At 35.4% G+C, this 17,040-nt stretch overlaps 1 protein-coding gene across 1 annotated transcript; it reads right to left on the bottom strand.

The window, feature by feature from the left end:
- Positions 1 to 215: 215 nt before the first annotated feature.
- On the bottom strand, positions 216 to 15,876 carry CYB5A (cytochrome b5 type A). Its single transcript, XM_034429360.3, has 5 exons — positions 15,371 to 15,876; positions 7,985 to 8,113; positions 6,615 to 6,644; positions 5,291 to 5,325; positions 216 to 3,955 (listed from the first exon to the last, which is right to left on the bottom strand). Exons 1-5 carry the CDS (start codon positions 15,518 to 15,520, stop codon positions 3,877 to 3,879), a joined length of 423 nt encoding a protein of 140 aa, XP_034285251.1. The 5' UTR covers positions 15,521 to 15,876; the 3' UTR covers positions 216 to 3,876.
- Positions 15,877 to 17,040: the final 1,164 nt, after the last annotated feature.

Genomic DNA, 17,040 nt, shown 5'->3' with positions numbered 1-17,040 from the left:
AAAGAGGGGTTGCCTTTGTTTCTGATTGGAATGTTTTTATCCCGTTACTGTATGTTTAATGGACTTACGTTTTATGTATTCAACTTTTTTGTCAAGTTATTTCAGAAATATAGAATATAAAGTAGCAAATAAAACTTCCTACATCAATTTGTTTAGTCATCCATTTATGTATTTGGCATATTAAAATGTATTTGGGTATGGCAAAGCAATATGTATGGTCAACTTCAGCAATTGTATTTATTTTTTATATATACAATATCAGTTATAACCTGCCACAGTCATATACAGACTCTCATTAGCAATCATATTCTTGGAATTAATAACACCTTTAATTTTCAGAAAGAAAAAGTAACCTGTAAGTAGCAAGAGCAATCATGAAATTACATGATGACATTACAATATTTGAAAAGTTGTCAGTTCATAGCATTATCAAACCTTAAAATTAACCAAGTATTTGTGTCTTTTAAAAGAAGAAAAGTATCCAATTATTTAAATCTAGTTTTACAGAAAAGCATTTTCCTTCCATCACTTGTTTTACTTTTAGTCCTACAAATTGCAATTTAAAAAAATCCAGATATCTTTTTGTTGCCCAAGATAACAAATTTATGGATACTTTCATTCAAATTATGGTCATTATAAACTCAAATATTTAGAACATTTACATTTAAAATATCAGTTATTGAATTATACGGAACAATAAAGTAGCAATTCCCTGCTGTCATGAATTACATTTTTAATATTGCTTAAAGCTTTTTAAAATACAATTTCATGGAACTTTGTTTTTATATATAACTAAAGCAAGATTATTGTATCGAGAAAGATGGAAAGATTTGGCAAGCTTATTACAGGAGTAGTTGGTGAAGATAACAGAGCTTGTTGAGATGGCCAAATTGTTTGATTAGAGGAAAGATGTATATTGATGACTGGAAACTCCTTATGGACTTTTTGCATTAAAAAGGGAAAAAATGAACTTATGTTCTATGGTTTTGACAATTAGATAGGACAGATTATAAAAAGAAGAATCATGATAAAACTTTAGAGAAAGGAAGAAATCTACAATTGTACTTACAACTACTGCAAAGATCAGAAGCCATTTCTTTTTTTATATATATATTCTAGTTTTCATCCAGCTTTTTTTTTTCCTTTTGGCACTTTAGCTTTCTCTCTTATTTATTTATTCCTTTTTTCCTTCTTACTCAATTTTAGTTTGTATTAATTTTTACTCATTTTTACAACTTTTAATAACTTTCATTTGTCCTAGTGTCAAGGGACAATCACTTAAACATGAGTCAGGAGTATGCTGTAGCCACCAAAAAACCCAATGCAGTCCTAGGCTACATTAATAGAGGGATAGAATCAAGATCACATGAAGTGTTAGTATCACTTTATAATGCCTTAGTAAGATCACACTTGGAATATTGCATCCAGTTTTGGTTGCCACGTTATAAAAAGATGTTGAATCCAATCTGGGTTGGTCACCTGGATCATAGGTTTAATCTTCTGAGCTTTCAGATAAATGAAGGTTCCCGTAGAGACGTTCCCAGAGGATGGGCTCCAGCAGGGGTCCAAAAGCTAGGAAGACTAAACCTCTGGCCCCAGTGACCAACCCAGATTGGATCCTGCAACATTATCCTAGGACACATGTATTTGCCTTCATTCATAAAAGATGTTGAGACTCTATAAAGAGTGCAGAGAAGAGCAACAAGATGATTAGGCGACTGGAGGCTAAAACATGAAGAACGGTTGCAGGAATTGGGTATATCTAGTTTAATGAAAAGGAGGACTAGAGTGACATGATAGCAATGTTCCAATACCTAAGGGACAGCCACAAAGAAGAGGGGGTCAACCCTCTTCAAAGTACCTGAAGGTAAGACTAGAAGCAATGGATGGAAACCAATCAAGGAGAGAACCAACCTAGAAATTAGGAGAAATTTCCTGACAGAACTATTAAACAGTGGAGCGGCTTGCTTTCAGAAGTTGTGGTGTTCCATTACTGGAGATTTTTAAGGAGAGATTAAGAGAACCATTTGTCTGAAATGGTATAGGATCTTTTGCTTGAGCAGGGGATTGGACTAGAAGACCTCCAAGGTTCCTTCCAACTCTCTTATTTCAAACAAATTCTACCAGCGTTTAGAAGAACAGACCAATATAATCATTTGACATTTTCAAAACCTAATATTATTTATATTTGTTTAATTATTAACTATTCTAATGATCAATTCAAGGCTCTATTGTATGAAAATGATTTTCTAGATCCATGTTAATTCAGTTTTAGGGATGTTTATAGAATAGAAATCATCTTGGTCACCCCGTGGGATAACCTGTAGCAGGAAAAAGGTAGGGAGAATATGACTCTTTTGGGCCACCTGGATCTCCCAGAGTTTTTTGATACTATCAACCATGGTTACCTCTTGGATAGTGTGTCAATATTGGGTTATGGGGATACCGTAGAATGGTGATTCTACTCCTACTAGGAAGGCCACTTCCAAAACATGGTCTTCGGGAGTATTCTTCTGTCTCATTGAGGTTGAGTGACATGGTGTGTCCTTCAGGAATCCATGGAGTCCTTCAGGAATCCATTTTATTGTCCATGCTCTTTAACACTTACATGAAGCCATTGAGAAAAGTAATTCAGGGATGTGGGCTAAACTCCGTCAACATGCAGCAAATGGGAAATGGGCCTAGGATAAGTGTCAATATTTTTGTAATATAATTATAATATTTTACCAAGGGAGCATGAATAGGTGCTGGAAATTAGGTAGTTGCTTTTAGCTACTGAATTCTGCAAGGCAGGCAAATCTTATAGGAACATCTTATATATCATGAGTTACATAAATATATGAACTCTAATGACATAGTATATTTAGGAAGGTAACTGAAATCCATACCCAGGATAATTTACAACAGACTTTCCAAACTTCTTGCTGGCAACACAAATAAGATAGAATCATTGGTACTTTTTTTTTCTTTGTATACAGACACAAGAAAATGTTTTATTTCTTGCACAAGTTTTTGAAGGGACACTATCCTGCTGTTTCATACCTGTACAACAATTTAATAAATCAATGATCCGTAATACAGCCAAGAACCATACAGCACAGTACATAAGCATTTTAAGATGAAGTTATTTAGATCTAGATTTGCTCTCAATTAATGTTCCCTATGACCTACTGTTTAACACATATACCTCTATCTGCCATTGTTTTCCTTTGTTTCTTATGAAGTTCAATGGATCTTATATAAACAATGAAGACCACTGAAAATTTTGTGCCTATTATAAATCCTCCCTATCTCAAATCATTTAAGGATAATTAGTATTTTATTTTACACAATGAAATATTTGGATCCACAGCAATATCCTTATTAACAAAATTGAAATTATTTTGAGTGTTTATCATTTCCCATACTGAGAACTCTTTAAAAATAATACAGCTATACAACAAAGAAAATATATCAGAACATAAGCGATGGCAAAGATGGGAAAATTTGCACAGACACAATCTTCCATGTACTTATTTTTGTAAACGAAGCCTAAAGAAGAATCATTAAAAAGAATCAGACAAATTTTAAATAGTAAGAAACTGAAGACTTATGTGAGTGTTCTTAATTTTAAGAGCAGCATTTTAGCATCATACGATTAAACGATAGACATGAAGATATAAAAGAAAAAAATATTAGTATTTGAAAACAAAATAGAAAAAGGCAGCATTATGTAGGATGGTATTAAAACAATTTAATTCTGAATTTCCGATAAAAAGAGGAATACACTTCTTTAAAGTTGATTTTAAGATGCTGTCCTGATGCGGCGTCCCTAGGTATATATTTCATTTTCTTGCCCAAAACAGAGTGTCCCATTATTACACCTTACTACTGGGTTTACTCCGATATGTAGAAGCGATACATAAGGGCCACAATGATAGCTGCTATTGCTGGAATCACCCAGTTGGTCCATGAACTGGAAAAAACAACAACCCAAAACATTATTTTCATACTATACCCATTAGTGACAAAATGTTTCAGAAGATATATTCATTTACAGGTTGTCCTCATTTAACCACTGGTTGCTTAATGACCATTTTAAGTTACAATAGGCTCGAAACAATTTTCTTATGACCTTCAAAGTTACAACTGCCGCACTCCCTCCCGCATTTCAAGTGCTTGGCATAAAGTTCACTTTATGACTGGAGAATCCCAAGGTCATGTGAAAGTTGTGATCTGCAACTTTCCTTTTTCCTGTTTTCCAGCAGAAAATGGCAAAAATCACCCATCGGAGATGCTGGATTTGCTTAACTGGATTTACTTAATGATCAATCCCCTGATCACTTAATGACTCTAGTGACCTGTTTTACAAATATCATAAAACCGTCATGATTTCAAGACAGATCACACAGTGACCTGTTTAATGACTGCAATGACTTACAACCCAAATTATGGGCCCAGTTGCAGTAGTTAAGTAAGGACTACCTGTATTTTCAATAAAGCAATTCTGAATACAGGAATAAATTAACTTGTTACCACATGGTTAGGCAAGCAGTGAGCCAATCTGCTTGGTGGTAAAATAAATGCTTTACACAACAATGACTGAGTAAACATCCCCAGCTGCTGGCTGGGGGATTCTGGGAGTTGAAGTCCACCCATCTTCAAGCTACCAAGGTTGAGAAACACTGTCCTAAGAGAAGGCAGACTTTTTGAGTTGAACTATATCACGGGAGAAAATGAAATGCAAAATAATAGTTTGTTTTTTTAGTTAAAAGAAGGATTCTTAGATATAACCCGACTTAAGAGAGGTCTTCTATTTAACATCTGAGCTGTTCAGGAAGATATAAGCCCAATAAATTCCTTTGTATTCTTACAACTGTATACCTCTCAAAACATATCCAATATATTTAGGAGATTCTAAAAGGATTAGTGAAAGCTTCAGGAGGAATGATCAATATTCATCCCTGGACTGCAGCCATAAAGGATACTTAAAGCATACTAGCTTTAACTATCCTTCCTAGTTTTCCAAATATGATACCTCTTACCTAAATATATATATGATATATACTAGATTAACCATGTGCTATGGGAACTAACTTGCTTACATAATAAAAGCATTCATACTTAAGAAATTAAGATAAATTATTACACACAAATTATTATAGACAAATCCCAGCTATAGTAACTGTTAGCAAAAAGCAATTCTGCCCACCCATTATTATCCCAACCTATTCTTAATAGAACTAGTGCAGAATTATAAAAAATATTAGAACACAATACTATCAAATTGCAAATTGAATAAAAATTGTACCTGATGTTAGACTCAACAGTGGTAATATAAGGGCCCTGAAAGACAAAGACATTTAGTTACAGACCTTAAATGATTTCTAAGTTCTCCTTCTTAATAGAAAAATAGCTCATACAATGACTGAGGTAATTTTTCTGCTGGGATTCTTCGAATTACCCCAGCTTTACTACTGTACCTTGTCCTACCTATTTTGAGATATAATTAAATATTGGTGCTTCTTTGTTAGTTAGAATTGTTAGAATTCTGATTCACTGACTTCTAGAGTGTTTTAAATGGGATCCAAACTCCGCACAAATATATTAATTGTATGAATTACACTGCGTTTTTATGGAGCATTTTGACCAGACCTGTCAAACTGGCGACCCAAAGGCCGGATGTGTCACGCACAGGCCACATCCACCCTGGCTTCACAAAGACAAAAAATATCATGATATCACATGACATCACGTGATGCGATCGAGTTTGACACCCGTAATTTTGACCCATGAAATTGGTCACACAATTCTCCAAACATTCAATCTGGTTGCTAAAAACATGAAACTGTCTGCTGAGTTATATAAATGATTAACATTAAGTACTACATGTGCATTCCATTTTCTTTCAGAATGGAAAAAGCTGGTAGAGGCACTACAAAGAATGCTTGCCAATAAAGATCAATTATCCAAGTTTTATTACAAAGTTTAAGCATTCACAAGGAACCCACCAACCACCCATTTTTTCTCCTAAAATGTAGATAATAAAACTGATTTTTTTTCTCTATATACATCTTGGAGACTATTCAGTAGTCTGGTGATGACCACTTTATTGCTGAAAATTGAGGAATGTGTACATTAATAATTTGATCTTGCCCAATATTACCATATTTTGGTTTGCAATCTCAAATTTCAAACCAAAATATGTACATTCCACCCCCACCCCAACCCAGTGGTGAAATCCAAATTTTTTTACTACCGGTTCTGTGGGCATGGCTTGGTGGGTGTGGTAGGGGAAGGATACTGCAAAGTCTCCATTCCCACCCCACTTTGGGGCCAGCCAGAGGTGGTATTTGCCAGTTCTCTGAACTACTCAAAATTTCCGCTATCGGTTCTCCAGAACCTATCAGAACCTGCTGGATTTCACCCCTGCCCCAACCCTAAAAAAACTTGAGATAAAGAGATATTGCATTAGAAAATATTTGACTGGGCTGGAGATAAATAAAAACTACAGTTCTGTCAACCTCCCCAAAATCTGGGATTCCTATAAGAAAATGTAGCCGTAGTTTATTTAAAATGTTATGATGAAATGTTATGATGAAATGGGATTTGAAATTTGAAAGAGAAATGCTTACCGTTGGTTTTTCAACTTTTTCCCAATCATCCTGAAAGATTTAAAAAAACATTTTATTTTGTTAGAAATATATATCTAATCCATTCATGAATCACTCTTTGTTACCTCTTCAAGAGATAAATCATTATCTTTCCTTTAAAAAAATTAGACAAGTGTTTACAGCACAGCATTGAACATAATATAGCACATCTTGAATCACAGCAATGACAGAATGATTTGCAAGGTGGTATTAAAAGAATTAACATGTACAAAATCATGGTGAAATACAAGTTTTACACAGATTTTCTACTGCCTTTGTAATGGCCAAAGCAGCAGGAACAGATATTTTGGAAGGTAAAGTTCTGAGATATCATTTTAATAGAGGCTGTTAACATTAATTCTTGTACAGAATCCGGCAAGGGCTGTGTATATATACCAAAGCTGTACTTTTCCAGAGATAACCATTAATCAGCAGGTGAGCCCATTTACAAAGAATGTAGAGTGAGAAATCAAAATATACATCAGTTTTACATATGTTAATTCAGAATTTTATTTACATTTTCATGGGGGAGCCCTGCAATTTTGAAATAAACAGACCACAGTATTGAACAAAAGGATTAATAAACCTAATATACCATTAGCAATAGGAAGACGTTGCTCATTAATAATGTCCCTTTTTTCTTTCCTGTATCAGGTTGCTCTGTTATTTAAATTTATAATATTTCCTAATATATTTTGAATTGTAAAAGTACGATATAGAAATATATTATAAAATATAATAGTTCAATTATTGCACTTTAGTTAAATGAATTATCCAATGGTGCCACTTTTTGCATCCTACAAAATACTTTGAACAATTATTGAAATTCCTGATCACAGGCTATACAGTGACTGGGTAATACAAAAATATCTGGAGGAATCTGGGTTACAGAAGAATGTTTTCAACAATTCTAACCTAATAACTTTTATTAAAATATGAAAACTACAGGTAGTCCTCGACTTATGACAATGGAGCCCAAAATTACTGTTGCTAAGCGATACAGTTCTTAAGTGATTACAATCTTTTTTTTGCCATGGTTGTTCAGTGAATCCTTGCAATTGTTAAGTTAGTAACATGATTGTAAAGTGGATCTGGCCTCCCCATTGACTTTGCTTGTCAGATGGTTGCAAAAGGTGATCGCATGACCCCAGGGCACTGTAACTATCATACCTTTGAATCAGGTGCCAAGTGTCCGAATTTTGATCACGTGATCATGCAACAGTTGTAAATCTGAAAAATGGTCATGTCGCTTTTTTCAGTGATGCTGTAAATTTGAACAGTGACTAAATGAACTGTTGTAAGTCGAGGACTATCTGTATAAAAACATGAATATCCATGCTTTTTGTACTTACTGGATGAAGCTCCCCTATAATAAACGTTTCTGACAATGTCCGGGCATCTGTAGAATGTCCAACATCTTCAAAACTTTCTGTTGCATCTCCGCCTGCTTGTTCCCTTAGCACTTCTTCTCCACCAGGATGCTGTTAAATAGAAGAATGCATGAAGGATGCTGTTAAATAGAAGAATGCATGAAGGCTTCAATCTATATATACTTTAGAATCAATAAGCGTTACTGTAACTTACACTAGGAAAACTGATCTATTTTGAGCATAATTTATAGCATTCTAGTATTTTTAATGTACGATGTGAAAATAAAGTTCATTTTTTCCTGTTCACTAATCAACTTTGATCTTTTTTCATAGTTCAATACCACAGTATTATAACCCCTATAATTAAATAAAGTTAAATGCCCGTTTAATCAAGCCATTATTTAGTCTCCAGATTTATTCATTCAATTTATGTCCACTGCAATTAAGGACAAACTTGGTGGTTTGCAATTCATCCATAAACAACAGAATAAAATCTCCTCAGTCCAATAAATAAAAATAGCAATAACAAGATAAGGCAACATAATAAAACCTCCATAATACAAAGATAAAATGAAGATAAGCAGACAGCAGTTAATACATAAGCAATTACAAAACAAATAAAATCAATCACAATGCTTCATATTCCTAGTGCTCTATTGAATAATTCTGTTTTTAATAACTTGCAGAAAATTAGCAATGTGGAAGGTGATAAAAATTTCAGGGTGAAGTAATTCTAGAGCAGGGACAAAGCAATAGAAAAACAGTTTCTGTGTGCTTCTCTCTCCTTTATTTCAGAGAGAAGTAAATTAGCAATCTCTCATTAACAGATCTTTCCTATTGCATATTAGCTAGCCGGCCCCAAAATTTACTTAAAGATCATCCTGCAAGTATCTCAGTATCAAGCCCCATAGAATTTAAATGTTAAAACTAACGTATTGAACTGTTGAGTATTTGGAAGCATATGAAGAAGTGGGATCCAGAGTACAGAATTCACATACTCAAGCTGACTTGTACCAGCAAACAAATAGATGTTACATTGTGGGTCAACAGTATTTTCCAGATGGGTCTTCAAAGTCAGCCCGATATAAAGTGTAAGTAAAATAATAGATAAAATAAAATGTAGTTAAAATATTCACAGAGAAATTCTTAAGCAACTCTCACAGTATGATCCACTGTCTGTTTCTAGCATTCATCAAAAATGCATTTGCTGATAACAATATTCCTGAGAGGAAATCAAAATTACATGTTCATAAACAGCTCAACAGAAAAAAACAACAACCTTAGCAAATGTATATCTGCAGTATAAATGGGCAGCCATTAGCTCAGGGTAGGAATTATGTTCCTATTTTATATAAAGACAAATATATTTGAGTTGTTGCTGTATGTAAGAGTTAAGAATTAGTTTCTTAGGGCAGAGTTATCGACAACCAACAGTAACCCAGCTACAAAGTCAAAAGAGCAAGGCAAAAAAATATATTAAACTGTGTGAAGAATAGGAAATTAAGCCAAATGAGTGAAAGACAACTCAAAATTATAACCAATACATGATCTCCACATTCCATCATAGTCTAATTTCAACAGCTGGCTTGCTTGTTTTTCTATACTAGCATTACAGAAGCTTCTTGGAACAAAGTCCCATTTCTTTATGGAAAAACCAGCCAACTGCATAGCATGGATTTTCACCTACTGGTAATCCTCAATTAATAATAATTCAGATTACAATTTCAGTACTAAACAATACAGTTATAAAGGACAATGACATGTAACTACATCACTTACTGACCAAAATCCCAGCAGTTCCCATTGCTGTCATTAACCAAATCCCACTGGCTGTTAGACCCAGCCTGATCCAAATCATTCCCACCATTTTTCCATAACAGGCATCTTTTACCAAAAAAAGAGTACAAAGATAGGTCCTGGTTGGTACACAGAGGCCCTGAATGGGGCAAGAAGCCCCCTATGCAGCAGTGTAAATGGAGAACAACAGCTTCAGCTCAACCCTAGTGAAACCAAATGGCACCTGATTTCAGGATCCCCTTCTTCTGAGGACCTTCCATCTCTTATTGTAGGTGGAGTTGCACTGTCCCAGACAGATCCTATGAATCATCTGGGAGTCTTCCTGGACTTATGGCTCCTGTTTAAAGCCTTTGCCCAGCTTTGCTTTGTGCTCTGAACACAGTCACTTGTGCCTTAAATCACTTTCCAACTGGATTACTACAATGTGCTCCAAATGAAGCTGCCCTTGAAGAGTATTTGGAAGCTTCAGCTGGTGCAAAATGCAGCGGGAGGATAGTTTTAGGTGACACCTCTACTCTGCACCTCTGCATCTGAATTCTCCAGACTGCAATTTAAGCCCTTCATGGTCTGGGGCCAGGTTTCTAATGGGACTGTCCCTGCTTAGTGATGTCTGTTGCATTGTATTTTTCTAGATCATAAGACGCATCTAGAGGACAACTCCTAGAATATATTGTTTACCTGATAGCCTTCCTTCTGCTCCAATGAATCTGAGCCTGCACGAACAATGGCCATAATGATGGAAAATGCAGGACGACATATCAGGAGGATAGCTGTCATAAGCAAAGCCATATGAGATCTCACCAATGTCGATCTAGGACTGTGCAATCGAAGGTGGGATACAGATGAGAACTCTTTGAGGGAGATGGGTGGTTCATAAATGTGAAAAACAAACTAACAAACTGTAGCACAAGACCTTTGTATAGGCATATATCAGTGTTAAAAATCTCTCATTGCTCATGAAATCCTACCTGCATTGCTCTCTCCAATGTTAAGTGCAATCTTTGTCTATCGGGAAACTATTCGATTCTGAACATTGCTCTAATCCAACTTTCAAGTATAGATAGTCTCCCAACATAAATAGGTAGTTTAGAACTGTTCTGGTCAAAGAATTAACAGTACCTCAAATCCATAACAACAACGTACATTGTTTTTGTTCTGTTCTTAAGAGCTTTTTAATGCTATTTATAATTAATAACTAGTTTTATGGATTTATTTACTGATTTAGTTTTGTTGTATGCTGCCCAGGGTCACTTTTGGCGAGATGGGCAGTTTCATAAATTCGACAAATAAAATATTCGATAAAATCTTTTTTAAAAAATTGTGTTGCTAACAGTAATTAAGCTATGTGAATTTTCAAAGGTTATTTTTTTTCCTAAACAAAACATTCAGGTTAGAAAGTATAGAATGCTTATGCACAATGACTAAGCAAAAGTGCACAGATTAAAGATTATGCCTGGTCACCAATTCAAAAAAGGTTAAGGAAGTGCATCCAAAGAAGTTACACAAGACTGACATGCAAATATGAGAGGCAAATTCTGCCCTTGAATCAGTTTTGATAATGAAACACTCCAGAAAATGGAGCAACAGTGTTAAGGATTAAAAAAAAAAAAACCAACCCACGTGCTTTAAGATGTACTCTTAACCAACTGAATCCAGAATTTACCTAAACACTTCAGAACCAAGAAGCATAGATGCCAAACGCTCAATATTTTTACATTGTTTTGTAGCACTACTACTGCATTAATAATAAACATTTTATTTTATTAAAAGCCTGAGAAAACAAACTAAGGACATATTTGCTCCCTATGCAATTTTCTTACACAGGGATTTTTTTTAATAGAAAAAATCCACTTGTTAATGGATCTAAAATGAATCCAAATATGTAATATTTTGTTCTACAAGTAAAAGATAAGCATGTACATTGAATGTACAGAAATATCAAAAGTTAGTAGGATTAATTTAGGCATTCAGTTCAGTAGGCTTTAGATGGAAATCGCTGGGGCTAAATTTAGAAATCCAAGTGGTAATAAGTGTACAGTAGAATTTTGTCCTCCTTTAGGATTAATTATATCAGCTTTCCCAAACTGTACTATCAATGCATTGATCCCAACAAGGCAAAGTAGACATCTAGTAAGATCTAAGGTATAACTATATGTTCCATGGGAAAAAAGTCATTAAAAACAATCACATATGTAAATTCTCACATAGAGTAAAAATACAATTATTTTCTTTACTCAAAATATATTCTACATGCGGTGCTCTGGAAGTCAAAATCACTCACTCCATATAAAGATACCAAAATATTGTTCTTCATTAGATAAACTATGTTTTCAAAATTAATACACACGAGATATCCATTCATTCTGTACTACACAAGAGAGTTGTACAATAAGGTCGGGACAAGAGAAAAACTATTTCTTGGTTGTTAAAAGCAGTAAGAAACCTGGAATCTATCTGACTCCATCTGAACCAGCCTTCTCTGGTTCAATAGATGTAGGACAACTGCCAGAATTCCCCAGCCTTGGAAAGAATTTGGAAGTTCCCCCAACCTTGAAAGATTAGAAAGACAACTCTAACATTTTGTTCAGAAAAAAAGCAAACACCAGGTTCAAAGACTGCATTTTGGCAGCTGCTCCCGCCCGCCCGCCCAATGCAAACTCCTCACGATTACTGACATTTTTTTGAAAGGCCAAAGTTATATTGTTATATTGTATGACAGGATCTAAAAGCCAGCAAGATGGCATCCAGTTCAATCCAGTTCTGTATACATTTTCCTCAAATTCACCCAGCTTGTCCCAACCTTTTCTCTACATACCTTCTACGGAATAACAGAGATTTCAAAGGTAAACATTTCTCTTTGGCAACTATCTAAACAAAAAAACTCCAATGGACTGAGTTATACATGGACTGTATCATCTAAAATCTGCACATAAATAGGTATGCCAACAGTTTCCAAAGATGCTGATAATTCTATTGTACCTAGAATTTGTTCGGAAGATTTTCAGTATATTAGCATTGCTCACAGCATAGGTCTGGCAAAGAAGTAGTCCTCGATTTACAACTTCATTTAGTGACCGTTTAAAGTTACAACAGCACTGAAAATAGTGACTTATGACTGTTTTTTACACTTATGACCGTTGAAGCATACCCATGGACACATGATGAAAATTCAGATGCTTGGCAACTGATTCATATCTTTTTGACAGTGGCAGCATTTTGGGGTCACCTTTTGGGATCTTCTGACAAGCAAAGTCAATGGGGAAAGTCAGATTCATTTAACAACTGTGTTACTAACTTAACTGCAATGATTCACTTAACAACTGTGGAAAGGTCGTAAAATGGGGCAAAACTCACTTAACAAATGTCTCACTTAGCAACATAAATTCTGGGCTTGTTGTTGAGGACTACCTGTAATAAGCTTGCTATTATTCCATACAAACTGATATATGCAGCTGTGGATTTACAATACATGATCATGTAACGCTGCGATCTTTGAAATAAGATTATTCCATTCTTTCTTAACAATGCCATTAAATTGATCCATCTCAGCATGCATTTCTATTTCTATTTTGTTTGGCCTGGCCCCCAAACACCATAAGGTAAAGGTTCCCCTCGCACATATGTGCTAGTTGTTCCTGACTCTAGGGGGCTTATCTCTGTTTCAAAGTCGAAGAGCCAGCGCTGTCCGAAGACATCTCAGTGTTCATGTGGCCGGCATGACTAAACGCCAAAGGCACACGGAACGCTGTTACCTTCCTACCAAAGGTGGTCCCTATTTTTCTACTTGCATTTTTTACGTGCTTTCTAACTGCTAGGCTGGCCGAAGCTGGGACAAGTAACGGGAGCTCACCCCATTACGCAGCACTAGGGATTTGAACTGCTGACCTTTCGATCGACAAGCTCAGCATCTTAGCCACTGAGCCACCGTGTCCCTTCAAACACCGTAAGATACCCCCAAATACCCTAACCATGCTTCTTTCCCCAAGCCAGATAAACTATAAACACAATTTCTGTTTAACTCAGCAGAGTCCCTGAGAAATGGCACCATAAGTATGTCGCAAGCTAAGCTACCTTGTAACAATACCTACTAATATTATCATCCCCCAGCCCAGAAGATAAAGAGAATTGAGAATATCGTTCCATTTACTTGAATGAAAATATAGGCATACTTTGTATTTCTTGTTATTGGATAACCCAACTTGGCAACATATTATCTTTGGGAATTTTTTAAATTTATTTTAGGAATAATTATTTCTTCTTTTGTATCAAAACTATTTCACATTTCCAGAGAATTCAATGCATTTTTAGAAATATATTTCATAGATATAATACACTTAACTACTGAAAAGTTCCAAAATTTTAAGAAACCTTATCAACAAGAATTGAAAATCTGAAAATTTGATGTCCTGTTATATACACCTAGTCCAAGATAAAAGCAAATGAGATCATCTTTTCTCTACTGTGAAATCTATTTGGCTATGATTAGATTTGAAATATGTTAGCAACTGTGTAGGTTTCTATGTATTAACTATTAGGTAAGCAACATGTATAATGCCACTGGCTTTTTAATCTTATATATTTTAAACATGCATATTTGTATTGCAATTTGATAGAGCAAAGAGTATAAAACAAGTTTTAGATCTAACCAATGCAATAGTTCACACCAGGTTAACAGAGGAGCGAGTCTATATTCATTTCCTCTACTTACCCAACAGATATAACTTAACCTTGTAATTTATGCTGGGTAGGTAGCATAAACAAAAATGAAATATTTACATGTTATACCTGCAGATATTCACACATAGGCAAATATATTTCAGCAGAATGAAACAGCTTGATAGCTGTATCTACTCTCAAACATGGGAAGAAATGGTATGTTTTGTCCAGCCTGAGTTTTTTATGCATTTTAGATTCATAATCAATTATCATTTTCCCAATCTCCATCTTCCAGTATCTCTCTGCTATAATTATTAAAAATCGCATGCTTGTCTATGCACATATTACTGCAAAATGATGACTTGTCCTTAATCTTTCCTCATTACAAGAAACACATTGCTCAACCATTTATCTATGAAGATCTGGTAGGTGAAAGGTACGTTACTTAATGGAAGCAAACAAAGGATTTCGTTTCATCATAGCAAATCCTAGAACCTTAGCAATCTTGCTTTCCTAAATTATATCAAACTGGTTCTTTCTGTAATTATCACTTTTATTTCTCAAATACCCAATTTTAATTTCAAATAAATATAATCCGTTGTTTTAAAAATACTGTTGTTGTTTTTTTTTTTACAACGCAAGCACCTTGTTGTACTTAAAGCAGCCACCAGTAAACTGATGTAACAGTTTCCTAACTTCCCAACTGAAGCTAAAGGTTATGTCAGTTTGAACCCCTGGCACAGGCAAAGCACAACTCTTAGGGAGCACCACTTTTCAGTAAGCATGCAATCTTGGAAACCTTCCAAACCTAATCAGTTCCACCGTTAATTCTTTCCTGCAACTTTAGCAGCACATAATAGCGGCCAGTAATCCTCCCTCCTAATCCCTTCTCATTTTCCAGCTCTATATACTCACTTCTTCTAAAAACTTTGAGAGATCGTATATGCGACGGTGTATAATAATCCAAGTACTCTGGCTATGATTGTGTTTCTGGACTTCCTCGAGCGTGTAATAGCAACCCCGCCACGGTTCTTTCTCGGACTTGTCGCCGCTGGACTTCGTCATCGCCGCTTGGTTCGCTCCCCTCTTCTCCTTTTGCAATGGAAACTCAGACTTCCACGCGAAGCAGCGGCAGCAGCTGCAGCGCCAGCAACCAGAGCGGCGGAACTGAACTGCGCAGTGACCTATGAGCCTCTCACCTCACGCAAGCGCAGATAAAGTCTTTACGTGAGCAACCCTTTAACTGCACGCACCACCCTCTGCTCGAGGGGCGGGGAGAAGGGGGGGGAAGGGGAAATAACCTTTGTCGGCTTCTTATTGGTTGACTGGCTGCTGCTGGGTTGGTTTTCTGAAGCAACCCTCTGAAATTCCAAGAAACTCTTGCTTTCTTACGCCAGAAGGGGAGGGGAGGAGCAATTGACGAAAGTAATATAGAGATAAAATCGTGAAAAGGCAGGACAGATAAAACAGAAAACGGAACACGGGGATGCGAATGATAAATTCTACTACAGATATTAGTTCGACTCTGGCAAACAAACTGCTTATTTGTTATCGAATGGCATTGCTAAATTGTTTTCTAGTGTTGCAAAAAAATTTGTACGTTTGATGTAATACTGATTGTTCAATGAGTATTTATGGTATATTAAAGTATATCCAAAGCCAGCTGCATTGTCCACAAAAGATGATCTTTAATAATTTTTGTTGAGATGTGTGATTCTTTGTGTCATTTCAAGTTGGGTATAGTTTGGCTGTTCAAAATTGATGTAAATTTGTGGTATTATTCTAAACTAGCAGATCCTTTCTCACACATTACTAAAACTTTGTGTCTAAGTTGAACACCCATGGTGGCGTAGAAACAAAGACTTTATTGTTATCTCTATATTTATTTATTTATTAAATTTATATGACTCCCATCTTGTTAACAAGTGACTGGATAGCTTACCACATGATGCTTTCCAACACCATCATTTATATGACAAATATCTCACTATGGTCAGAGAAAGAGTCTTCATGGTCCAATTATAATTTCTTTAACCTAATTACTCACCTGCATTTTCCTGATACTTTATTGCAATGAAAGTAGTGATGTTGAAATGTGGATGAACTATTACAGCAGAAAGACTAATAGGGCAATGACTTGAGTTTAATATCTTCTCAAATACAACTTTTTAAAGCAAGAAGTTCTCAGATAACAGACTTAGTTTTCATGAGTAATAAATTAGACAAAACATTCTGGCATAAGAAAAAAATAAAAGGCAAAAAGATGGAAAATCTGGGTATTTTGAATGTTTCCAGTACCAATCCCACATTTTTGATGGGCTAGGCTAGGTGAATGAAATGGGATGAGAAAACTCATTTATAAAACCTGAGGTGTAAATTCAGTGCAACTTCATTGTAGGACAGCAGAAAGTTTACAGTTTCAAACTTTTGGGGACAAATGTGTGACATTTTCCCACAATTAACAGAGCTAAAAGTGTCTGCTCACATGTAGTTATGTATTTGCAAAATACTTAACTTTGTTTAGTCCTTTATTTGAACTGCATAGGACACACACGTACAATTTTGAACGAGAATTACCCCACTGC

Source organism: Pantherophis guttatus, chromosome 3 (assembly GCF_059756535.1).
Source record: "Pantherophis guttatus breed Tessera chromosome 3, ASM5975653v1, whole genome shotgun sequence".
Lineage (NCBI taxonomy): Eukaryota > Metazoa > Chordata > Lepidosauria > Squamata > Colubridae > Pantherophis > Pantherophis guttatus.
This window is presented reverse-complemented; position numbering and strand designations above follow the sequence as displayed.